Raw genomic sequence first — 27,902 nt, forward strand, 5'->3', positions numbered from 1 at the left:
CCGTCACTGTAGAATGTCTGAAATTGTTGGCGGAGCCACAACTTCATCTCTGCTTGGACCGTTTCACCACTACCAAAGTGAAGTTCTCGCAGGTATGCTTTTAGTTTCGGAAGCAGATGAAAATCGCGTGCTGCCATCTCGGGACTGTATGGAATATGGTCGATGGCAGCGAATGCAAGGTGTCTGATTGTTGCAGATGTCGCAGCGCTCGTGTGTGTTCTGGCATTGTCGTAATGAAGGAGAGTGCGCTCCATGTGGGGGTGAACTCTTCAGGTTCTTAACTCGATTACAGCACGTTGTCTCTGACGCGTCGACATTGTTACGTTACACACTGCCATGTTACACGCTAAAATTCGGAGTCCTCAAACGGCAAATATGTAAACATGAAAAATATAGATGTAGAATGTTAATAGCGACTGTTTTATTTAAAAAGGTTTAAGCGTATTCACATAAAGAATCGGTAGCATTACTTTTCAGCATGCCCTTGTATAGCGATGTTCTACCACCAAATATAATGACTCAAAAAAATTTCTGTTTGCAGATGCCACAAGTGCTATATTTTGCGGAAAATGAATCATTCTTTCTTAGCGATGAGTATCATCTCCATTGTCTCTGATACTGAAAAGCTAAGGCTTGTTTACTTTGCTTATTTGTGATTGCATATTGCGCACATTCCCTCGCTGGTACAAGCCACTGAAGTCCAAATGTTCACGATTGATTAATGAGGTGTAACGGCTACTGTGTGCTTTACAGCGCAACATGTTAATATTGTGTTTATTAACAAAAAGTGATACTCGGAAACCACGCTTTAGCAGGGAATAACACGGGCATGTTGAAGGTAGGAGCGTATTTTAATAAACAAACCCCTGCACAAATTTTGCACAAACTGCGAAATCCGGAAGTTCTAGCATCTCCACCTTCTGAGAATGCTACACGTGTAAAGTGCACTCCTGCGGTACTGTCCAGACGGTCATGGGACGTGTGGCCACAGCACTGCTTCAGCATACTAGTTGTAAGTGCATTACCAAAGTTATTCGTCGCAGAATCCTCAAGTTCTGATTTCGACATATCACATTTTCCATTGTCATCATGCCTGGGACGAAAATTTCCTGTTTGTAGAATGCATTGATGAGGAGAAAGGATGTCACCATACTGTGAATACCTCATGACAGGAAAATTGATGCTGCAAGATACGAATCGCCCCTCATAATCATATGAATGAGCTGAAACAGTTTGTAGTTCATACTACTTTCATAACTTCACATGTAAACAACAACCGGTAAACACACAGAAAGTTAGAATCAGGACAACTACAGAGGCTATGAATGAATAATCACTTACATAGTTTATTGGGTAAACCATTTCGACACTTACGTCATTCCCAGTACAATAGCCGCGCCACATTTTAGACGATGCACTTAAGGGTATTTTGCCCTAGAAGCTGGCCAAATGACCATTTTTCGAACGCGAATAATTCCTGGAATGCATAATTTCCTGCGATAGTCTGATGGGGTGGTAGAGCTAGTCTGTATTTACGTTGCGCTTGGATATTCTCTACTGGCTTGAAATCAGTCTGCGTTTGTGAACGTGTTAAAGTGCGTTTTTTCTCGAAGTGTGGTGAAAAGCAATATGGATTCGAAAGACCCGGATATGTAGCGTTATTTACAATTATTTTTATTTACATTATACATATACTACTTTTATTAGTAATCATTCTTTTTGTTATAGTGTATGGTGTTTTCCTGCATATTTGTTGATACAGTGTGATAAAAAGGTCATTCCTCTACTGTAAATTAAAAAAAAAAGTTGCCACAGAATACCGCAGTTTCATTTTGTTCGATTTTTGCCAGTTATAAAAGAACGTCATCTTCGAAATTAATTCTGAAAGCATTTTGTTCTTATCTAAGTCCTTCAAAAGTCAGAATTATGACAAAAATAGGTCTCCATGACCTTATGAAGAGATCTTCTGAAAATGTTAAAATATATGACCATATGGTAAATTACGCATTATGAGATCCTACCTTCGCTGGTTAAGAAAAGAACGGTTTTATACATCAACTGTCTTTTGGAGAGTCAAAATTAAAGAAACTACGGCTTTCTTCACACGTTGAAACTACGTTCATAAAAATCAACCATAATTGACTGCAAATTACCATCAAAATTCCATGTTGCATACATCGAGTTCGTAGGTTACCGAAGTCGTTCTTAGAGTTTTGCGAACGCAGCAAAAGGCGTAAGACACAGCTACCGAGAAACAATGTTGGAGCAACAGAATTAACGTATGCCAGTAAAACGAATCGCCGAGAATCTGGAAATGTTGATGGTTCCAAAATGGTTAAAGATATTGCTCCATTTCCTACACGAAGGGCTAAATAACGACAGGCATTAGATAGGAGTCGTAGTGACTCACAAGCAAAAAAATGATTTTCACATATCCAAGCCTGTCAATCATTGTGAAAGCCGCACTGACAAACTGACAAGGAAACGATGCGAAATTATCCGGACAGCTGATAAGATCTACCTTGTTACACTATCCGTCAAGTGGCTAAAAAAGAGTGTTATCATGTGACTCAATTGTATCAGCTAACTGTCACGTGTGCAAAGGATCAACTTCAAGCCTTGCCTAATCACACAAGTGAGCGTTTAATATTATACAGTACCTGGAAGAGACTTTAGATGATCTTTCAACAGATGGCTTAAATGCATTGAATCTTATCTGTAAATGCGGTTGTGATGGTTCACAGCAAATTCAGTTTAAACAAAAAACTGAAAAAACTCATGGTTCTGATGTGAGCATATTTTAGTCATCTTTAGTGTCTCTCCAACTTATTAGTCGCACGAAAACCTACACCATCATCTCCTCGCTATTGCAGACCAATAAGAATTAGATTTATTCAATAAATAGCTAGTGTTACTAATGAAGAAATCGGTTATACCAAAAGGCAAACTGAAACATTACAAGAAACAAAAATTGCAAGAACATAGGGTAATTTTCCATAAAACGCACATGCCTGATGACTATGGTAGATCCAAAAGTCCATAGTGCAGCAACAGAGACAGCATCGAGACTTACATTTGCAAAGCTGCCTCAAAAGACTTCAGTGAGTAGTCATTAACCAAAGCAGTAAATATAAAAGTCCTTTATTTCAGCCTTTCTAAATTCCATGACAGAATTACAGTTTTCGAATATTTCTTCATTTGTCCTTTGCAAGAAGTGGTAAATCCGTTCAAAACAGGAAAAGAAACTTGTTCAAAACGGAAAAAAAGTCACACAAGAAAAGTTTCGAAATCGACTGGGATTAATTGTAGCTGTTTCCCAGAAATCCTAAGGAAATAACAATGACGGAAATACCGTTAGATTTTTTTGCAGACCCTAAAACATCAGCAGAAATAATAGGCATAAATTGCACTTCATCTATCGATTCAGGGGTATACTAGAGCTATTTCCAGTCGACATAAAATAGACGTAGATAAATTTCCTGTTTATACTGTTGAAAGAGCGAGACGGTGTGTCGATTTATATCAATGGCATCCTAAGTCTCCCACTGTAGACAAGATTTTGGAGCATGGCCCAACTGTCATTTGACATGCCCTCTTGCCCATAGGTAGTTTATCAGAAAAAGCAGCCGAGGCTTGCAATAAGCTCTTCCGTCTGTACAGACAAATGTTTTCCAGTAAATTCTCACGAAAAGAGTGCAATTTGGACAAGACAGGCTACTACTGACATCTAATCCATCTATAACAAATTTGAGGCCAGTGACAAAAAAGTCAGGAAACTTTTCTTAAAAGATACATTACATTTGCTGCTCCCAACCAAAGGATGTGTTAGGCAGGTCCCTCAAGCTGACAATAGCGGTGAAGAGGATTCCCCAATAGAAAAATACTGCTTAAAAGAACAAGACTGGCATCCTCTGAATAATCTATAGTGTTGCAGCTAATAAATAAATAATATAATAAAAACACCAAAATTTTGTTTTATTTCATGTTATAAAATATGTAAATGCATTGTTATCCAACAAATATACTCTCCCGTGTCTCACGGTACATAAAGTAGCAACTATGAAATTTGGCCAACTGTTTCCACGTGCGATGGTTGCACCTGTATGTGTTTAGAGCGTGCATTTCTAGTCTTAACTTATTTATGTCCTAGGACACTACTACATACTGAGGCAACCTTCGGCTAAGAAATCGTATGAGCTATTTGTGTGAGCATTGACTTGTAACTTCTGTAGTCACGTTTAACATGCTCACTGATGCCTTGTGACGACAACATACAAATACGAACAAATTGTCTACGATTTGTCCATGATGCAGTCCTGCGTATCATGAACAACGCGCCAGTCACGAACATAAGCTGTTATTTTTCCTTCTTTCTTCGATCCAGTCAAATTCTTTTCTGTATTGATTCCTTCTGTAGCGCTACCTCTCATTTCTGTTTTATGTCATTCCTCACATTCCACAAGAACAAAATGACGAAATTTCTAAACACAATGTGATAATAGCGACATTACTTAAATTCCGTATTTTCATCCCCATATAATCTTTTTTTTACCATTGTTACTATTGCCATTATTTTTATTATTGTTACTGTTGCCATTATATACTGCTCATGTACTACACATATTACAATGTTGACTCAGCCAGATGAAACGTGTAAACGAATGGTTAAAAATGATATGTTGGTTTCCAAACAGCCCTGTGTGTGTGTGACATAACATCCCTCAAAGTTTTTTCAGTGGACTGAAAGATTCAATGGCATGCTGCATTTTCCCATAAATCTACAACATACGTGCTGGAAGAGGGCTTTTTTTCGTTTAGATTCTTGATATGGGATCTAACGTTAACAATGTTAGGTCTACAACTGTTCATTTATAGATTAGCTTGAAGCTGTTTTTCAGTTGCTCGCTCTCTTTCCAGTTTTATTACTTGTGCGTCCATGTGACAATCTATACACCGCGGAAATGTTCAAAGTACAAGGGATAATACTGTAGCGCAATGAGGTGGACGGAATGTGTACATCGTTATCTTTGACACTCAGATTTCTGTATTCGATACTGTCACCTCGACATCGGGCAATAGAGAATACAGAACTCGAAATCTCAGATGATATGGTAAATACAGCTATCATAGTTAAATTAGTGGAGCGGACAATAGAGCAGAGAAGGATACTTTAGTGCATGTGTGGCAGAAATTCAGACGCATTTTGTGCCATGTGCTTCATAACTTCGTGCCACGGAGGATAGTGAAGTATGGAAAACAATCATCATGGTTTACTTACAGTACTGAGAAACTACCTCGATATCAGAGACAGCTGCGTTGCACATTGAAAGCCGAACCCATTCCGACAAACAAAGGCTGAGCAAGTCAAAAGAAGTTTAAGGACAGCTGTGTGAGTAGTAGTAGGTTCAAAGGGACTCGAAGTTCCCGTGCCCAACTTACATGATTTCTCCGGATACTCTTGTCTTGTGCTGCCTCTTGTCAGTTATTTATTACCAATCTTTCGCATATGCAATCACTTTCATTCCACCAAGTACTCCTGGGTCTCCCCCTTGGTCTTTTGCCATTTGGCTTCTGCCTGAATTTTCTTGACATAATTTGGTCTTCTTCATTCTCATCAGATGTCCAACTCATTGCAGTCTTCTAGCATTTATTATGTTTACTGTCGTTGTGGATTTCTGTGTTGTGTCTTTTATTCCAGCATTGTGATTCATTGTCGTAATATGGACCAAAGATTTTTCTATAAACTTTATACTCAAACACTTGTACATGCTGGTGTTCTGTTTTCGTTAGGCTCCATGTTTCTGCCCCATAGATCAGAACTGATCTGATGATTGTATTATATAACTTCATTTTAGTTCCCCTAATCAGCAGTTTGGACCCTAAGAGATTTTGTATTGCATAATTGGCTCGGTTAGCATTTTGCAATCTCTCTTTTATTTCTACCTGTTTCTGATTTTGTTCATCTATCAATGATACCACGAATTTGAACTGTGCAACAGGCTCGAATTTGTGTTTACCAACTATTAGGTGTGATTGGTTATCCCACTGATCACTACATCTTTAAACTATCATGTATTTGGTTTTCTCGTCATTTACTTTCAGGCCAAGTCTTGATGCTTCTGTTACAAGCTCCACAAACAATTGCCTAATCTCTGTTTCACTGTTTCCAGTGAGCACTGCGTCATCTGCGTGTGCTAACACGTTAATTTTGCTTTCTTAGAGGATCCCAGCAGGTACCAGTTTGAGTTTTCTCAAAACTCTTTCTAAAGTTATATTGAGTAGAATGGAGGACGAAAATTCTCCTTGTCTTAACCCAGTTTTATTTTAAAATGGTCAGACTTTAATCCATTTAGTAAAACCCTGCTTGTATTTTCATCCATGACTACTTTTCAGAGGTTTATCAATTTAATTGGGAAACCAAATTCAGTCATTACATTCAACAAGCTTTGCTATGGATGGAGTCATAAGCTTTCATGAAATCGATGAACAAATAATGTATTTTTTGTTTATATTCCCAAACTTTCTCATTTATTGATTTGATTGCAAATATGTGGTCAGTGGTGAACCTGTTTTTGCGGAAGTCATTTTGATAATCCCCAATTATAATTTCTGCATGTGGTTTTAAGCGGCATAGCAATAAACAAGATAAGATCTTATAACCTGTATTGACTAACAATATTCCTCTATAGTTTCTGAGATCTTTCCTGGCTCCCTTTTTATGTATAGGGACTATTAATAATTCTCTCCAGTCTGTTGGAATGTTCTCCGTTTTCCAGATTATCTGTTTAAGGTGAAATAAACGTCTGTGCAATGCTTCTCCTCCATATTTTAGTATCTCAGCTAGGATGTTTTCACTGCCAGTTGCTTTACCATTTTTTAGGCGTTTGATACACTCTACCACCTCCTCATATGTGGGTTCTGGAATTTCCTCACAGTTGTGACTGTTGCTGGAACTAGCAATTGATGCTGCTGGATCGGAACAATTCAGTAGGTTGTCAAATACTCCTTGCTTGTCGCTAAAATTTTTCTTGGTTCAACATCATACTGCCATTTAAATCCTTAATCACCTTGGTTTTGTAACTAAAACCTCTAAGTTTGTTGATTGTACCATACATTTCCCGGATGTTGTTATTTTGACGATATTCATGAATAGATACAATCTGTTGTTTTAGGATTGGTTTCTTTCTCTTCCGGTTAATTTTGTTTGCCTGCGTTTGAGCCTGACGATAAGCAAGTTCTATTTCAGGATTCTTATTTGTTTGCAGTCATTATTCCTGTAGTTTCATAACCTTGTCTTCAGCTTCTTCGCACTCTTCATCGAACAACTTCTTCCTGCCTTTCTTAGCTCTCTGCAGGTTATTGTTTGCAGATGTGAGGATGACTTCTTTCACATTGTTCCAGTATTTATCACTGGTCATTTCAAGGCTTTCCTCCATATTACTTAAGGCCTCAGAACGGTGAGGAGCAATGAATTCCAAAACAAGAAACCTTCTGAGTTGCCAAAACTCAGAAAAACTTTTGATCTTCCTTATATTCAGTCAACGGAGCAATGACATGGTCCAATTGCTCTTTGACCATGAAGGAATCAAAACGCAAGATAATATGTCCTCCCAGCTTCGCCGCGCGTTCTTTTGCTTCCAGAGTATTCCTTCACAAGGTCTGCTGCATGGTCCTCAATTTTTATTGTCACGAACTTCATATCCATGATTCATCAGTAGTTCTGTCCTTCCTAGTTTTACTCTCAGTTCGTATTTGTACGCAGTGAACGTTCCATTCACACGGCCTGCAGTTCTTCCTCCCTTCCACAGACGACACCTATGTCAACAGCGAATATTTCAGCAAAGCTTTCGTTCTCAATTTTACTTGCACTTTTGAAACTTTCATTCTTCGATGTAAAGATTCCGCTGTCTTTCTTGCATTTCTTTCGCACACTGTTTTTAAGCCACCTCTCTTTGTCGTCATTGTTGTATAGTTACCTATCACTCACAAACCTGGCTTCACATTGGTCTTAGGGTAAATAAGGGCAAAGGAAGATTAAGGCTACGTAAACGAGATCGCTAGCAAAGGAAGATCGGATCGGGCAATGATACGTCTGGGAAGCGTCCATAATGATTTGGAACCAATCATCCCAACACACTTTATTGTAGGCAAATATGGAAAACTTAAAATTTGGTGGTCAGATAGTTATTTGGTCCATGTGATACAAATACTCATTAGACCATCCAGTTTTTTCATACTTCCATATTTGCCTAAAACCAAGAGCGTTGAGATGATTGCTTTCAAAATATTACAGACATTTTTCTGTACCATCCCTGAGCAATCAGAAATTTCTCTCCTAGCGATCCCTTCGCCTTCCTTCTCATTTACTCTGTTTCAAGAGCTAATGTCACGAACGATTGATGAATTACCGGGTTTGAATTTTAATTACCTCTGTAGTTCCTTGGCTGCACTATTCGAATCGAAACATCTTCTAATACAGGGAAAGTACAGGATAATTTTAAATAGGTAGATATTTCATAAGTGACACTGTATGTAGGCTATTATAGATTTCTGTGTTGGTAACTTCGCACGCTTGCGTGTGTTTGCCAGCATACCTTTGGAATGCCTTGGGAAAATTCAACCAAACTTCGTACATATTTCTCTTAGTACAGCGAGAGAATCACCGTGGGCATAAGCCACACTTGGCACCCTTTGTGGTAGCTACATCTAACACGTTAAGGGGTTGGATGTGGGTGTGAAGGGGTGACATCTAATAATGATGAGGAACTGCAGGTTTTCCGATTTTTGTGCAAATTGATGACAGTCTCGATGACATGAAACTCCTGAAGTGGTGGTAGTGGTGGTAGTGGTGGTAGAAGAGTGACATGTAAAGCATAACTATGGTGTAATTTCAACAAAACGCGAAAATCAATCAGTTTCTTTACGAAAATGGACGCGCGTAGAACAGATGCTTTAACTCTGTTCGCGATTGTCGTTGAAGAGCGGGTTGATAGAGGAACATTACAACAATCTGAGATACGTACTAGTGCTTTAACATAATTGCATTTTCGTCCCATTTTCGTTTTTAAACTGAATATAGGTAAGACATGGTGTCTAATGTCAGTTTGCGCAAGCATAATATCCATATTTTCGATGTTGCATTGACTATCAGCATTCTGAAATTTTGTACTTCATCACATAGGTTTCAAGATCGGGATTAGTTTCGTAATTTCATTCAAATGGAAGAGCAATTTTTTTCGAAACTGCTCAAGATCATTGAAAAAGATATTTGCCGGTAAGATACAAACATGAGCCATTCCATAAACCCAGAGAGAGAGAATTATGTAAATTGCACTAAAGTTATACAGAAAGTTTCATAACTGAAAGCCTTCCTTGCGTCTACTTTCTGATACACACTGGGAGTCACGTTAAGATTTCTGGTCACTGGTGAAACATTCCAGCCTTTGCAACATGAATTGCAGCAAATATATTATTTGTAATAAATTTGGAAAGAAGTGGACGCAGACCTAATCTCTTTCCCTCCAACGGTCACAGAATAAGACGCTATCCACTGCGCTACCGTTTGGACATGGCTGATGTACCTCGATGTATGACATGTAAACACCGTATGTTCATATACTATTATTTATATTTAATATGCAAACTGTACGAAAAAGACGCGCTTTTGGTACATCATGAATGAGCCGTAGCACTGAATCGGTATAATTTCGTAGCACAGAACAGACTAAAAACATCAACAACAGAAAACCGTTCCTGTCATTTTATTATAACTAATCGTAGCTAAAACGTCGCGTTTTCGGAAGATCCTCAATATTATAATGCTTTGAAACAGCTTATATTCGTACCACTCACTGTCCGAGAAATAAAACGCACCAAATACGTTGTTCACCGTCGTAGAGTATGGTGGCTGTTACGTTCCACCGAGCGAGGTGGCCCAATGGCTAGCACACTGGACTCGCATTCGGGAGGACGACGGTTCAATCCCGCGTCCGGCCATCCTGATTTGGATTTTCCGTGAATTCCCTAAATCGCTCCTGACAAATACCGGGATGGTTCCTTTGAAAGGGCACGGCCGACTTCCTTCCCCTTCCTTCCCTAATCCAATGAGAACGATGACCTCCCTGTCTGGTCTCCTCCCGCAGAAACAACCCAACCCTACGTTCCGCTTGTGACGTAAATCTACATCTCATCTCTCTGGCCACGTTCCTCTCCCCCTGGCAAAACTTTGACATGCCAGATTCTTTATTTCACGATCCGCGGTGTAGCGGAACGTGCAGTTCCATGCTGTGACGTCACTAGCTTTTCGTCCACGTACGTTTTGTCGTCCCCTGTGAGAACAGCTTTAGAGGTGGAATGCAGACTGGGGACGAGAAAAGCCAAGTGGTTAAAACCGATACCGGAATTTTAGCTCTGAATAACCATATTTTTCAGTAACTGTTTGGTTTCGGTTGTAACAGTTGATGTTTATTTTTTACTAATAACCGAGTAAAAAAATCGAAACATCTATCATCCATAGCAGCAGTGGTAATTTTTCGTTTTTAAACAATCTTTTTTAAAGCAAGGAGTATTCTCTATTCGTATAATTTACACTGGTGTAAAATATTGCGTTATTATAGAAATTGGGAAAAGCGCTCAGTGCTATTTTAATAACAATGCGCGGTTGTTAGCACACTTCACTCTCATTCGGGAGTACGACGTTACAAACCCATGCCCGAGAATCCAGATTTAGGTTTTCGGCGATGTCCCGAAGTTGCTCCATGTAAATTCCGAGATGGTTCATTTGAATGGGTACGGCCTATTTCCTTCCCCATCCCTGACACAATCCGAGCTTGTGCTCCGTATCTAATGAACTGGATATCGACTGGAAGTTAAACCCAATCTTCCGACCTTCCTTAATCGCAATGCCGCAGAAACGAGCAAGAAATGACGTAGCGATGAAGTACAACGCTTCATTTGGTTGTTTTCCATTTCTATGAAATAATACAGGAGAAAGGAAATCACCGCAACCGTAATAAGTCAAAAACTTCACAACAATTCATTTACGACAATCAGTAAAAATGGCTTTCTAGGTGTTTATAGTACGCCTTTATTTGGGACAAATTAACACGATAAACAGAGTCCTCCAACTGCAGCTTTCTCGCTTTAGCACTGACCATTCGTAATGCACAGATAGAGATACGATCCACGATTGCAACTTGATTTTTGAGCAGAGTTTCAAAAAATTTGAATTCTTGCGATTTTTTTTGTGGTATTCAACCATTTTCAACTTTTCGAGGAAAGCAGAGAACAGTGGACGGAATAAGTTTTCTTTTATTTGCCTTTTTAATGCAATTTTTTAATTCACTCTATCTTGGTACGGAGAGAGTCAAAATTTTTTTATCTTTCTTCGACAATAATGGGCCGCGCAGTATTAGCCGAGCGGTCTAGGGCGCTGCAGTCATGGACTGTGCGGCTGGTTCCGGCGGAGGTTCGAGTCCTCCCTCGAGCATGGGTGTGTGTGTTTGTCCTTAGGACAATTTGGGTTAAGTAGTGTGTAAGCTTAGGGACTGATGACCTTAACAGTTAAGTCCCATAAGATTTCACACACATTTCAACATATTTTTGACAATAATAGGACCAGAACAACGAAAAAGTCAGTAATTTCAGAAACAGGTTACCCTGAGCGGTTTTAACAGAAAGGTTAAATTGGGGTGCTAAAAGGCAAACGATATAACCGAAAACCTGTTGTTAGCGATAATCGCCATCCCTAATGCAGATTTCGTACATTTTCTTAATTGGTGTATCAAGAGGGTTAAACAGTTAACCAAGAAATCCCAGGAAATCGCCTAACAGTAAATTAAACACTTTGCTGACCGTCTGACACAAATAAAGATGACTACTATTATTGACTGTTGCAGTCGACACAATGCACGCCGAAGGCATGCCTGGGGAGCCTGATGGCCATGCCTGGTCGGAGTACCACAGCACCGAGATCGCCGGAGGAGCTTCTCAAACACGCCAAGGACTTCCTGGACCAGTACTTCACATCCATAAGAAGGTAAGCCAGCGAAATCTAGCTACTTGCTACGCAGTAGGCCTGCTGACCGCATGGATTGTCTGTTTTAAGCGCTTACATGGGCCACATCTAATCCGTCTGCCACAGTTTTCGTGCCCTAGGCGGCCTGAATCAAAAGAGCTTACTTACCCCAGCTAGTGGGAGAGATAAATACTGATAGGCCGTCGGTATCTCATATTATTATTCTACACGGTATCAGACTGTGTGGACTACGACCCTACTTGCAGGGAGCCACTGATATGAATGGATGCTGGGGTAAAGTTGTAGAAATCGCAACAGAAATAAAAGATTTAGGAAGTAGCGCGAAGCGCACAAAACAATGTACTCTTAACCGAGGGCAGCCACCACTGACATTGACACATTCAGAGAATGACACATGGAGATAATATTCACCGAAAGCTACATAAGTTGAACTGAGAAAGTTTCGGAGTGAGAACCCTGAACTACACCACTGGCCATTAAAATTGCTGCGCCAAGAAGAAATGCAGATGATAAATGGGTATTCATTGGACAAATATATTATACTAGAACTGACATGTGATTACATTTTCACGCAATTTCGGTGCATAGATTCTGAGAAATCAGTACCCAGAACAACCACCTCTGGCCGTAATAACGGCATTGATGCGCCTGGGAATTGAGTCAAACAGAGCTTGGATGGCGTGTACAGGTACAGCTGCCCATGCAGCTTCAACACGATACCACAGTTCATCAAGAGTAGTGACTGGCGTTTTGTGACGAGCCATTTGCTCGGCCACCATCGACCAAACGTTTCAATTGGTCAGAGATCTGGAGAATGTGCTGGCCAGGGCAGCAGTCGAACATTTCCTGTATCCAGAAATGTCCGTACAGGACCTGCAACATGCGGTCGTGCATTAACCTCCTGAAATGTAGGGTTTCGCAGGGATCGAATGAAGGGTGGAGCCACGGGTCGTAACAAATCTGAAATGTAACGTCCACTGTTCAAAGTGCCGTCAATGCGAACAACAGCTGACGGAGACGTGTAACCAGTGGCACCCCATACCATCACGCCGGGTGATACGCCAGTATGGCGATGACGGCTACACGCATCCAATGTGCGTTCACCACGATGTCGCCAAACACGGATGCGACCATCATGATGCTGTAAACAGAACCTCGGTTCATCCTAAAAGTGACGTTTTAAGATTCGTGCACCCAGGTTCGTCGTTGAGTACACCATCGCAGGCGCTCCTGTCTGTGATGCAGCGTCAAGGGTAACCGCAGCCATGGTCTCCGAGCTGATAGTCCATGCTGTTGCAAACGTCGTCGAACTGTTCGTGCAGATGGTTGTTATCTTGCAAACGTCCCCATCTGTTGATCCAGGGATCGAGACGTGGCTGCACGTTCCGTTACAGCCATGCGTATAAGATGTCTGTCAACTCGACTGCTAGTGATACGAGGCCGTTGGGATCCAGCACGGCGTTCCGTATTACCCTGCGAAACCCACCGATTCCATATTCTGTTAACAGCCATTGGATCTCGACCAACGCGAGCAGCAATGTCGCGATACGATAAATCGCAATCGCGATAGGCTACAATCCGACCTTTATCAAAGTCGTCATGGTACGATTTCTCCTCCTTACACAAGGCATCACAACAACGTTTCACCAGGCAACACCGGTCAACTGCTGTTTGTGTATGAGGAATCTCATGGAAACTTTCCTCATGTCAGCACGTTGTAGGTGTCGCCACCGGCGCCAACCTTGTGTGAATGCTCTGAAAAGTTAATCATTTTCATATCACAGCGTCTTCTTCCTGTCGGTTAAATTTCGCGCCTGTTGCACGTCATCTTCGTGGAGTAGCAATTTTAGTGGCCAGTAGTGTAGGTTTTGGCAACAAAATGGGGCGGGGGGCTTGGTACCATTCGGTGAACCTCACCCCGCGGCTGGCGCTGCTGCTCTCACTTAGTATAGCGAAATAACCGCGATCGGCAAAGAACCGAAACGTCTGTCGAAACCGGGCATCACTATTAGACCGTGCCCGACCTCACGAAACGTTAAGCTTTACCGCCGCATGACGGAGCGTACGTATAGACAATGTGCGGTTGCTGACGAGATGGCAGCTAGTGGAACAGCCAATAAGACGTTCCAGAATGGACAGGAGCGGCGATGATCAGGGCTGGTTGGCAGCGCACAGTATTCTGTCTATGGCTAAAAACAAGAAGTTCCTGTGCCATCCTGCTGCGTGGTGGGGCGGCTAGCTGTCGCTTGCTGGGCCATAGACCGGGCCGCTTTCTTTTTGCCCCAGAAGTTTCCTAAGCTGGCGCAGCCTCGGCCGTTCGGACAGCCGGTTGTTCTGTGTTCGTGCGCGCCTCAAGACGAAGAAAATTCTCCTTTGGACTTGAATCTTCTTATTGGTCACCGCCGTTTTGAACAATTTATTAATTCCTCTCAGAATGACGTCAGTCGAGAACGGCCATCGAGATCCGTTTGCAGATCGCGGTTCCTCTGTAGGTAGGGGATTGTTATTACAAGATTCCTTTCGTTTGTGTAATTATTTGGCTGCCTTAACTCGCGGTTAAATCTTTAGGTACTCCGAAATAAAATTTATTCGCAAATTATGGATAGAGAAGTGTTTTTTTTTTCCTCGTCGAAAGGTCCCGAATCTATCACTTGATTTTCTATTCATTAATTACGCTCAATTCATCCTTTGTTTTCGTCCTTGTTCGGTCGCCCACGCACGTCACTGCACATGGCGTTGTTAGAGGGGTTGGTAACACGATGAGTTACAATCGTTACATATACAGGGTGAACGCGAACTACACGGACAAAATTTCGGACGTTGTTCCGGGAACATCTTCTCTGTTTTTTGACATAGGAGCCCGTGGTTTCCAATGTTTTGTAGCGTAGTAGTAATGTAACTACGATTTATTCGGTAGTTTCCTCCATTACCTATGTTTCTATGAAAATTATTTCTCAACAGTGATAAAACTTGTGGCATTCAGTCACCAAAACATAGAGTAAAGCAACAACCATCAAAGATACACTGCAATCTGATGCGATTGCCGTCGTTGTGGAATCAGCTCACTGTAGCTTCCCGTGTCGCTGTTCTATTGCATTCAGTGAACCCATACACGAGATACATATCGGCCAATTCAGCAGTAAACCTATCCATAGAGTATTATTTTAGAGGTTTGGCGTAATGATCTTGTCACCTCTGCGTGATCTAGCACATCGAATGCGTTCATCCCAAAATGTAATGGGGCTTATAGTGACAGTAAATATCATAGGACACCTTATCATGGTAATATTTCTAGTAAGATTGGTAAGCGTCTGGTCTACAAGACCGGCATATTCTGTCCCAAAGAATAATGGTCTTATATTTAGACATGAGCAGGAGACAAAGCGGTGTAACTAAGTCACTAGGTGCATATTGCATCACGTGTGACGATTGTGATTCCAGGTATATAAGCCCGAAAGGAAGAAGCTTTGAGGCCCGTTTTAGAGAACATAGTAACAACTCGGGCGCTGGGGCAGTTTTGAGGGCCATTTACATGTAAGTGGCCATTCAGTTTTTAGCCTATATTCAAATTTGCAGTTGCCGCACTAGGAAAATAAGGGTATTACACTCAAAATTATAGAGGAGATTGAAATTTGTCGGTCACTAAAAGGATTCCCAAAAATTACTCTTGACACAAAGACCGAGCTGCGCCACAAAAGTCTGTTACCCAATATTGATTGTCTAGGTAGATAATAGTTAGCCCACCAAATTGTTGCATTCTTACAGGATGCTGTTACTTTCTGTGACTTTCGTTTTCGTAAGACATGGTTTCATTTGGTTTTATTCTCAATCGACGTAACTGTCTTTTTTTAAAAAAATAAAATAAAAATCGACTTGTTTATGTGCTGTCCAGTGCTATGGATACTATATGCGCTTGCTGGTTCTAAAAAATAATGCAATGATGCATTCAAAAACATGTTATTAGCTAAGTTTTTTCAGGAGTGTATTAACTTCCCTTTTTTGAACGTTTTAGCTATAGAACCTTTCTTGTCATAGATAGCGTAAGTCCGTTCCGATACTCGCGCTACCGCCCCCTCGCACATGTGGCTCGTAATACCCATCGACCAGTACTGTTTATGCGCTCTGAGACATTCAAGGCTCTTTTATACGCTTCTGTAGAAGTTAAGACATGCTAATGTGGCGTTTTTAGTCAGTTCCCATAATTACACGAGAGTCAGAAATTTAAATAGTTTTATCCGGCAGCCTCTCACTCATAGGTGCGGCACGTTCCCTGTCAGTTCGATTACAGATTTGTTCCAGGCATTAGACAGCGGGTGATGGCCAGCAAATGAGAGGGAACATACTGAACAAGGAACAGGTGTCAAACAAATGTGTAATGGTAAGTACTAGAGAACATATCGTCAAACCGACAACAACGCACGATGTGACGTTACTATAATTAATGTTCGTATATTTTTACTGCAACAGTCTTATTCTTAATCTGTACCTACGGGTCATCATGTAGACACACAGTAGTAGAAATATTGTTTGAACTGAGAGGAAAGATGAATTTATTTCTGAAATGCTATACGGTCCATAGTCAGGGAAATACGAATCGAATCGATGCCTTTAAGGTGCACGGCAGGTACACGTGGAAGTGAAAAACTCACGGGATACCACTTAACATCGTATCGGACCACCTTTTCTCCGGCGTAGTGTAGCAGCTCAACGTGACATGGACTCAACACGTCGTTGGAAGTATCCTGCAGAAATAATGAGTCAGGTTGCCTCTCTAGCCGTACATAATTGCGCAAGTGTTTCCAGGGCAAGATTTTGTGCACCAACTGACCTCTCGATTATGCACCATAAATATTCGATGGGATTCATGTTGGGCGATCTGGGTGGCCAAATCGTTCGCTCGAATTGTCCAGAATGTTCTTCAAATCTATCGCGAACATTTGTAGCCCGGTGATACGGCGCATTCTCATCCATGAAAATTCCATCGTTGTTTGGGAACATGAAGTTCGTGGATGGCGGCAAATGATCTCCAAGTAGCTGAACATAAACATTGCCAGTCAATGACCCAGTCCATTCCAAGTAAACACAGCCCACACCATTATGGAGCCACCACTAGCTTGCAAAGTGCCCTGTTGACAACTTGAGTCCATGGCTTCGTGGGGTCTGCGCCACATTCGAACCCTACCATGAACTCTTACTAACCGAAGTCGGGACTCATCTGACCAGGCCGCGATTTGCAGTCGTCTGTGGTCAAACCGATATGGTCACTACCCCAGGAGAGACGCTGCAGGTGATGTCCAGCTGTTAGCAAAGGACTCACGTCAGTCGTCAGTCGTCTGCTGCCACAGTCCATTAACGTCAAATTTCTCCCCCCCCCCCCCCCACCCGCACCCCACCTCCCCCCCCCCCCCCCCAACCCCACAGTCCTAAAGGATACGTTGGTCGTGCGCCTCACATTGATTTCGGCAGTCTGTTAACTCTGACATCTCTATATAAACGTTGCTGCTCTCGATCGTTAAGTGAAAGCCGTCAGCCACTGCGTTATCCGTGGTGAGAGATAAAGCCTCAGATATGGCTGGACAGTGTCTTGAATGGAGGATATAAGATGAACATCAACAAAAACAAAACGAGGATAATGGAATGTAGTAGACTTAACTCGGGTGATGGTGAGGAAATTAGATTAGGAAATGAGACACTTAAAGTAGTAAAGGAGTTTTGCTATTTGGGGAGCAGAATAACTGATGATGGTCGAAGTACAGAGGATATAAAATGTAAACTGGCACTGGCAAGGAAAGCATTTTTGAAGAAGAGAAATTTGTTAACATCGAGTATAGATTTAAGTGTCAGGAAGTCCTTTCTGAAAACATTTGTGTGGAGTGTAGACATGTATGGAAGTGAAACATGGACGATAAGTAGTTTGGGCAGGAAGAGAGTAGAAGCTTTCGAAATGTGGTGCTACAGAAAAATGCTGAAGATTGAATGGGTAGATCACATAACTAATGAGGAGGTATTGAATAGAACTGGGAAGGAGTATGTGGCACAACTTGACTAGAAGAAGGGATCGGTTGGTAGGACATGTTCTGAGGCATCAAGTGATCAATTTAGTATTGGAGGGCAGCGTGGAGGGTAAAAATCGTAGAGGGAGACCAAGAGATCAATACACTAAGCAGATTCAGAAGGATGTAGGCTGCAGTACGTACTGGGAGATGAAGCAGCTTGCACAGGATAGAGTAGCATGGAGAGCTGCATCAAAGCAGTCTCAGGACTGAAGACCACTACAACAACAATGGGTTTCTCAGCACACTCTTGCACTTTGGATCTCGGAATATTGTATTCTCTAAGGATTTCCGAAATGGAATGTTCCATGCGTCTAGTTCAAACTGTCATTCCGCATTCAAAGTTTGTTAATCAACGTCGGATACCTTTTCTCGTGAATCACTGGAGTACAAATCACAGGTCCGCCAATGCGCTTCCTTTTTGTACCTTCTGTACGTTATATAACCCCCAACTATTATATGTGCGTACCGCTGTCGCATGACTTTTGGCACGTCAGTGTAGACACCATAACAGTATATCTGCGATCGTGGCAGCCGCGGAAATGGCCGCAGGAGTGATTCTGTGGTGGTACCAATGCAAAGTTCGTAAACTCTTTCCCTACTTCGCCCCGTCCTCTTGCGGGAGAAGGAACTCCCTGGCCATGAATTTTGCACTGTACACTTAGAACGTCTGCTGCTTTCCAATCAGTCGGTGATTACATTTAAACAAGGAGAGTGGTCTGGCGAACTTTGTCAACGCATTATAAACTTGACGAATCCATTTTACTGGTGACAATGGAATTCCCAATAGGCTAGCTTACGTCAACCTGTTACAGTGTTAACACTAGATAGATCGAAGGCTATGGCTGGGGAATCTTATGCTTGCTGTTAGCGTAATATCGTACATACATGTTATATGAATACCCATATGGAAGGAAGATTGGATTTAACGACCCGTCGACATCGAGGTCATTAGAGATGGAGCAAAAGCTCGGATTTTGTTAAGAATGGGGAAGCAAATCGGCCGTGTCTTTTCGAAGGAATCATGCTGGCATTTACCTGGAGCGATTTAGGAAAATCACGAAAAATCTGAATCTGGATGGCCGGACGTGGGTTTCAACCGTCGTCTTCCCGAATGCGAGTCGACTCTGCTAACCATTGCGCCATCTCGCTCGGTACCAACATCGATTATTACGTGACTGGGTCCACTGCGAGCGCGCAGTGTTTGTCGAAATTCACGACGAAAATGCGAGGTGGCTTTAATGTGAGATTGTCTTGAAAGTCTTTCAAATGGTTAAATGGCTCTAAGCACTATGGGACTTAACATCGGAGGTCATCAGTCCCCTGGAACTTAGAACTACTTAAACCTAACAAACCTAAGGACACCACACACATCCATGCCCGAGGCAGGATTCGAACCTACGACCGTAGCGGCCGCGCGGTTCCAGACTGAAGTGCCTAGAACCGCTCGATCACTCCGGCCGGGGAAGGTCTTTACTGAGCAATTTGTAGAGAAAGGAGTCGTGAGGGAAACATCTTAGGTCCCCACGTAACTGACAGATCAGAGCTTAAAGATTCATTTAACGGACGGCAGCGATGCAGTAACAGTTGAAGCATCAGTGTTAACAGGTGTTACTAGGAATGCTAAGCAAGATATGAAAATATTTCCGCTTAGAGAATGACAGAAAACTGATTGGCAATTATCTGGTGACTAACGGAGTACAAAAGCATAACATACAGAAATATAGTGAAATACGCTTTAGGCTTGTATTTCCCGAACGATGACGAAAAGACATGGGGAAGACTCGGCGTGATTCAATACCCATTAGGAAGGGAAATTCCTTATAGAGTAGAACCCAGTGAAAGCTTTGTCGACAAACAAAGGCTGAATGAAGGTAGCGACAAGAAGACCAGCAAACGTTTCGGTGTTCAGATGTAATGCGAAATATTACACGCCACTATGCTAAAATAAATATCCTGTCTGCTTGTAGTGGCACAACCATTATATTTGTGTTATGATATGTAGAGATACATTCAATCTGTTTTAGAATATTCTACTCTCAGAAGAATCCTGGTCAAAAGTAGTTTACTCGTTTCACGAGAGTTTTGCAGTGAAAGAGAGCTAATTTCACTGTGCAAAACGAACTGGTTTTTCCTGTTAAGTTTCTTTAAGGTCATAGCACTTCCTCCAACATTTTCCAGTGAATAGATTATAAACCTGAAGTGTATTTCTATAGTTCCACAAAATGCCTAACCACGGCTCCCACAATTTCTTACCTGCCTGATAGCTTGAGTTATGTTTTGTCGTAACAATGGGCGAAAATGAATAGCCAAGTCCTGACTGCACTGCACGGGACTGACAGCTCACAGTTCGCTGATGTTATGTAAGTACTTCCGATGTGTGGGGATTCTAGCTCCTGGTCATGTGTTTAAATTTTCCTGCCTGTCTAATAATACGTCTTGTGTATGCTTCGACAACATTTCTGGATACACGGCTTTGCACAACACGGTTTGTGGTATTTCTCAAATGAGCATTTTAGTATTTAAGTATCACATGAAGTCTGGTATACTTGGCCCCATTCTGACGTTGCTCTTTGGGTTACTACGGTTCGGGGAAGGGTGATGTTTAGTTATAAAATTAAAACACACAAGCACGACTCACGCCCCGTCCTCACAGCTTTACTTCTGCCAGTACCTCGTCTCCTACCTTCCAAACTTTACAGAAGCTCTCCTGCGAACCGTGCAGGACTAGCACTCCTGAAAGAAAGGATATTGCGGAGACATGGCTTAGCCACAGCCTGGGGGATGTTTCTAGAATGAAATTTTCACTCTACAGCGGAGTGTGCGCTGATACGAAACTTCCTGGCAGATTAAAACTGTGTGCCGGACCGAGTCTCGAACTCGGGACCTTTGCCTTTCGCGGGCAAGTGCTTTACCAACTGAGCTACCCAAGCACGACTCACGCCTCGTCCTCACAGCTTTACTTCTGCCAGTACCTCGTCTCCTACCTTCCAAACTTTACAGAAGCTCTCCTGCGAGTCTCGGTCCGGCACACAGTTTTAATCTGCCAGGAAGTTTCATATCAGCGCACACTCCGCTGTAGAGTGAAAATTTCACTCTAAAACACACAGTTCATACTGAGCACCCAGAACATCATGACACCTACCTAATAGCCGGTACGTCCACCTTTGGCACAGAATTTAACGATGATGTTTCTTAGCATGCAAGTAATGATGCCTTGGTAGATCCCTGACGGGAACTGGCACAACTTCTGCACACACAATTCATCTAATTCCCGTAAATTCCGGGGAGAGGTGAGGGGGGCGATGAGCTCCAACACGACGTTCAGTCACATCCTAGATCGGGATTAGATCTGGTGAGTTAGGGGGCCAGCATATCAACTGGAACTCGCCACTGAATTCCTCGAACCACTCCATCGATCGGGTTCACATCTGGTGAGTTAGGGGACAGCACACCAGCTGGAACTCGCCACACATCCTAACCTTCTGGCATGGCGCATTATCTACTTGAAAAATACTACTGCTGTCCTGAATCACGATCGTCATCAAGTGGTGTACGTGGCCTGCAAACAGTGTGCGATGCTCCTTCGGCGTCATGGTGTCATTCACGGGCTCCACTGGCCCCATGGATGCCCACGTGACTGTTCCCCAGAACGTAATGGAGCCGTCGCTAGGTTGTCTCCATCGCACGGTACAGGTGTCAGTGAGCTGTTCCCCTGGAAAAACACGGATTTGCACCCTCCTATCGGCGTGATGAAGACGATATCGGGATTTATTAGACCATACCACGGTTTGCCACTGCGCCAACGTCCAGTGCCGAACGTCACGTGCCAGTTTCGGTCGTAGTTCCCAAAGTCATGGCGTTAACATTGATACATGCGTGGGTCGTCGGCTGCGAAGGCCCAGATTTAGGAGTGTTCGGTGCACTGTGTGATCACACACACTTGTACTCCGCCCAGCATTAACGTCTGGTGTTAGTTCCGCCACAGTTCGCTGGTTGTCCTGTTTTACCAATCTACCCAGCCTACTACGTTCTACATCTGTAACGAGGGGTTGGCGCCCAACCCCACGACGTCTGGACGTTGATTCACCTTGGTTTCGCCACGTCTTGAAGACACTCACCGCAACACTGCCTGAACAACCGATAAATCGTTCAGTTTCCGAAACGCTCGTACCGAGCTTCTGGGCGATCACAATCTGCCCTCTGTCAAACGCAAATAGACCACGCGCATTCCCAATTCTGCACACGGACAGCACCCTTACTGATTCACCGTGCATATGATGACTAACAGTCATTCCTCGCCATTTGACGCTGCTATCGCCTGGACAGTTCTGGCTCGTCAGTGTATTTTAATGTAAATATAGGATTGGATTGGAGTCCGTTAAAGATAAATACGTAATCTACATCTACATCTACATTGATACTCGGCAAATCATATTTAAGTGCCAGGCAGAGGGTTCATCAAACCACCTTCACAATCCTCCATTATTCCAATCTCGTACAGCGCACGGAAAGAACGATCTATCTTTCCGCGCGAGCTCCGATTTCCCTTATTTTATCGTGGTGATCGTTTCTCCCTATGTTGGTTGGTGTCAAAAAAATATTTTCGCATTCGGAGGAGAAAGTTGGTGATTGAAATTTTGTGAGAAGATTCCATCGCAACGAAAAACGCATTTCTTTTAATGACGTCCAGCCCAAATCCTGTATCATTTAAGTGACACTCTCTCCCATATATCGCGATAATGCAAAACGTGCTGCCCTTCTTTGAACTTTTTAGATGTAATACGTCAGTCCTATCTGGTAAGGATCCCACACCGCGCAGCAGTATTCTAAAAGAGGACGGACAAGCGCAGTGTAGGCAGTTTCCTTAGGATCTGTTACATTTTCTAAGTGTTCTGCCAATAAAACGAAGTTTTTGGTTAGCCTTCCCCACAACATTTGCTATGTGTTCCTTCCAATTTAAGTTGTTTGTAATTGTAATACCTAGGTATTCAGTTGAATTTACGGCTTTTAGATTAGACTGATTTATCGTGTAACCGAAGTTTAACGGATTCCTTTTAGCACTCATGTGGATGGCCCACACTTTTCGTTATTTAGGGTCAACTGCCAATTTCCGCACAATTCAGATATCTTTTCTAAATCGTTTTGCTGTTTGTTTTGATCTTCTGATGACTTTATTAGTCGACAAACGACAGGGTCATTTGCAAACGACCTAAGACGGCTGCGCAGATTGTCTCCCAAATCGTTTATATAGATAAAGAATAGCAGAGGACCTATAACACTACCCTGGGGAACGCCAGAAATCACTTCTCTCTTACTCGATGACTTTTCGGCTATTACTACGAGCTGTGACCTCTCTGACAGGAAGTCACAAATGTAGTGACATAACTGAGACGATATTCCATAAGCACGCAATTTCACTATAAGCCGCTTGTGTGGTACAGTGTCCCATGCCGTCTGGAAATCCAGAAATACATTATCAATGTGAAACCTCTTAATGGCTACTTGGTTCTTTCGATTAGCAGTTCTTTTGTAACTGACACTTTTTACTTTGTGTACTGAACTGTTAAGGTTGAGGCGATTGAAAGTTTAAAGGGAGGTTTACTATCTTTTGGTTCAAAAAAACGATTTTTTAAAAAATGCATTTTTCGATCCATAAAAGTGTTTAGAATCCACCCCTGAATCGGTTTTTCCGAATACGGAACGGAAATGTTTGTTATTCGCGGTTGAACAAAAAAAATGCACCTGCCTGAAATCGGCCCTTTTCACGCACCCGTTTTTTTTCTTTCGGAGGACAAGTTATTGTACTGGTGCTTTGGAGGAAACACACTAAATTCAAATGAAAGCTTCAACGCGTGTGTTTGGAAGTTAGCCCCCAAGCATTTGCATTCTGGTGCGAAGACTGTGGAGATTGCGACTTTTCTGGTACTGAGCAGCTTCAAGGAAGGGTATTCAGAAATTCTGAAGACCGTGACAACGATGGACGTCACCCTGGGACTCGATTCGACGCAATTCGCCAAGCGTTCGGACGACCACCGGATTCAAGCGGACGAAAACCGCTTGTCACCGACCGTACGAGCGGCTCTGTAGCAGCGCAGGATAGCCTAGATCGATCAGAACGCCCTCTGTGAGGAAGAGGAAGGACTAGTTTATGGACCCGGAAAAGCAGATTGAACGTACGTTGCATAATATTGCATTTATATGGAGTCAAAACTTCAAACGCGTTTTTCTCGAAATTACTTTTTTTTAAGTTCAAATCTACTGAACCGTTTCGCATGATTCTTTGTTTCCGACGAAGGTAACTAAATTGCGTAAGAGTTGAACCACTTTTATTTCGATCCATCAACTATAAATATTTTTACTTCGCTGATGAATCCGAAAAATTGATGAAAAAAACCCTATTTGAAAAAATTGGGGTTTTCTCATCGCCGTTTTGTTTCCTATGGTCCAAATAACTTAAGCGAGATACAACTCCTAAAGAATCTTATATACTTCACTAATGTCATCTCAATTTTGATCTTAGACGAGCCGGCTGACCTGTGACATACAGCGCGTGGAGGTGTACATCGAAATTTTGTTTCGTTCCGACGGCATTTCCGCCTTTGCTCTTCGAAATTTCCTGTCGAAAAATTCCAGTTCGTAGAGGAAATATCAATAAACATTTTGACGAAATTTGACATTGATATCAACACATTCCGAGAAAAAAATTCTCAAGAAACACGCTTTTTTCGGGCCAAAGATAGTAAACCTCCCCTTAACTGGCACAGTAAACTGCTCCCGCGCCTATATAGGCAGAACAGTTACAAGTGCTTGAACGACTGCCCAACAAGTGGCAGCATGCTGCAGACAAGCGAGAAGCTACCACAATACCAGTTTTCGATGCTGGTGACTGCCCCGTTTGCGACATGCACCAAAGAAGAATAACGTTTTGCCATACCTTTCCTGAGCAAGGACAGTACGAAACATATTGAAATCCACCGTCGAATGAGGATCCAGTGCCGGACAGAGTGGCCGAGCGGTTCTAAGTGCTACAGTCTGGAACCGCGCGATCGCTGCGGTCACAGGTTCGAATCCTGCCTCGGGCATGGATGTGTGTGATGTCCTTAGGTTAGTTAGGTTTAAGTAGTTCTAGGGGACTGATGACCTCAGACGTTAAGTCCCATAGTGCTCAGAGCCATTTGAACTTTTTTTTTTTTTTTTTTTTTTTTTTTTTTTTGAGGGTCCAGTACAGGAAGTGTACGAGTCGAGTAGAAAGTTGAAAAATGGCATGGCTTCTGCGGAAGATGCTGCCCGCTCAGGTCAGGCAAACTGCTTTGTGACGCTTGAGTGTATTGTAGCAGTTGCAGCAGATGAAGCCTTGTGATGGACATGTACCGTGTCAGTGAACGAAATAGGCGCAACTATGAGCATGCCATGGCGTGCTTAACATTCGTTAAGTACAGACGTTGGGCAAAAGGGTGGTAACCCTGCGTGAAATGCATGTTAGAAAACAAATGCAGATAATAGCCAAGCCTGCAGTGTGCGCTGTTGTCTTTGACCACGAACGGTACCTGTGCCGTGCCCTCAAAACTTTGCAAGTGTCACACGTGGTTAGGACAGTGTTCTGTGTAGTTGTGAGTGCTTTATGTCGAGGCTAAGAGAATTTGGGTGTGGGTAAATTGGTGGTGCTTGTATGGTGTGCGATTCCACAATCAAGGTAGCCTAAGTGTTATGGTGTTCCAACAGGCACTGTAAGGGGAAAGTGGAAAAGCATTATCCGCTGTGTTACAACGCGTACGAAAGTGTGTGACGGACGATCATAGAACAGGGTTGTGACGAAAAATGAGAGGACGATAGCTGCAAAAGCCACGGCGCAACTGAATGTGGGACTAGCGAATCACGTCAGCATAAAAACGACAATAAGTAGGATCCATAAGCTAGAAATTTCAGTGCGAACCTGAATTCCAAAATCCACACATCAGTGATGCAGGTCTGTAACGGAAAAATGTGGTGCGAAGTCATAAAACCTGGACTGTAGAGCAATGGAAGACAGTCATTATTCTTCGGATGAGTCGTTGCACACTGTATCCAACTTTTGACCGAGTTTGGTTGGTTGGCTGGTTGGTTTGTGGGATTGAAGGGAGCAGACTGCTAGGACCATCTGTGCCTTTTTCCAAAAACTTCAAACACACACACAGACTAAAAACGAACAATGGAGATGGCAAGAGACGACACAGAACAAGAAAGACTCAGACAGACGCCAGACAAAAGGAATTAAAATCACACAGAGTGTAATAGTGGTTGGCCGACCATAGAGACAAAAAAGGAAAAGCCAACCACCCAGAAACACACAAAAAAACCCAGTCTAAAATCGTAGACCAAAGGCCAGACTCAACACAATAAAATGACAACACACTTAGATTAAGTGATAAAAGCCCCCTGCCCGAATAAAACGCAAAACTAAGCCTGCCATGGCAGTGTCATCTGTTAAAAGGGCAGGGAGCGTATCAGGCAGCGCAAACGTCTGCCTGAGCACAGTTAAAAGGGGGCAGGCCAACAGAATGTGACCGAGTTTACTTCCGAAGAATGAAACGTGGCTTGGGCGGCCATATTGTAGTGGTCCGTGCGCCGTATGAATACTCTGGAAGTTCTCAAAAATACAGCCAAGGATTATTTGATCGTTTTGGCGGTTCACCTCTATTCGATGGTACAATGATTGTTTCCCAATGGTGCTTCTTTATTCCAAGACTGCAGGACCCCTGCTCACACAGCTCTCGGAGTCGAACATTGGTTTTGTGAGTCCACCACAGGCGCCTTTGTGGTCTCGATCACCATTACCTGAATTTGCAACTGCTTTGCAGGAGGAATGGTATACGGTTCCCTTTAAAAGTATCCGGGACTATATTTATGAATTCCGATACGATTGGAAGGTGCTTCGAATGCCCACGGGTTTCCCAACCCGTATTAGGGACGATAACTTGTTGTGTTTCCGTATTTTTCTCCACTCTTGTGTGTGTTAGGTGTGTGCCACGACATCTCACTTCAGGACTGAAAAAGAGATACGTTGGCATGAGTGAATAATCTTTGCGGCGCTTTGACGCAGAAGGCGGTAAATTCATTGGGAGAATCTACAGGTAAGATCGTGCTGACTCTCTTTTGCAATGAATGAAGTTCAAAAAAATGGCTCTGAGCACTATGGGACTTAACAGCTATGGTCATCAGTCCCCTAGAGATTAGAACTACTTAAACCTAACTGACCTAAGGACAGCACACAACACCCAGCCATCACGAGCCAGAGAAAATCCCTGACCCCGCCGGATGAATGAAGTGTTATTACAGAGCGTTGCACGCATAGTTGAGACAGAATGATCATTGCGTAACATTCTGGTTTACTGAAGAATTATCTTTGGCTTGCAGACGGACCAAATCGACATGTACGTCTAACTGAATGTGTCGTTTTGCAATATGACAATGTTTGACCTCACAGTGTCCGTGCAATAGTTGCAACGATCACTCATCTTCCCCTTGAAACTTTTCCACATCCGTCATGCTCACCAGACCTTACCCCAAGTGAACATCGTATGTCCCGACCACTCAGGGGTGATGAGTATTTGCGTATCTGTAAATTAAAAAGTTTAAGGTCTAGAGTTCATTCACTTTTTACCAATCAAAAAAATGTTCAAATGTGTGTGAAATCTTATGGGACTTAACTGCTAATGTCATCAGTCCCTAAGCTTACACACTACTTAACCTAGATTATCCTAAGGACAAACACACAAACCCATGCCCGAGGGAGGACTCGAACCTCCGCCGGGACCAGCCGCAGACTGCAG

General features: G+C 42.7%; 1 protein-coding gene across 1 annotated transcript in view; it reads left to right on the plus strand.

Annotated features, from left to right (window-relative positions):
- Positions 1-27,902, plus strand: part of LOC124790129 (nitric oxide synthase, salivary gland-like) — a 705,692-nt gene that overhangs the window by 207,759 nt on the left and 470,031 nt on the right. The window contains 1 exon segment of the mRNA XM_047257705.1: positions 11,898-12,037. Coding sequence (XP_047113661.1) covers positions 11,898-12,037 — 140 coding nt within the window.

This window comes from Schistocerca piceifrons, chromosome 1 (genome assembly GCF_021461385.2).
Source record: "Schistocerca piceifrons isolate TAMUIC-IGC-003096 chromosome 1, iqSchPice1.1, whole genome shotgun sequence".
NCBI lineage: Eukaryota > Metazoa > Arthropoda > Insecta > Orthoptera > Acrididae > Schistocerca > Schistocerca piceifrons.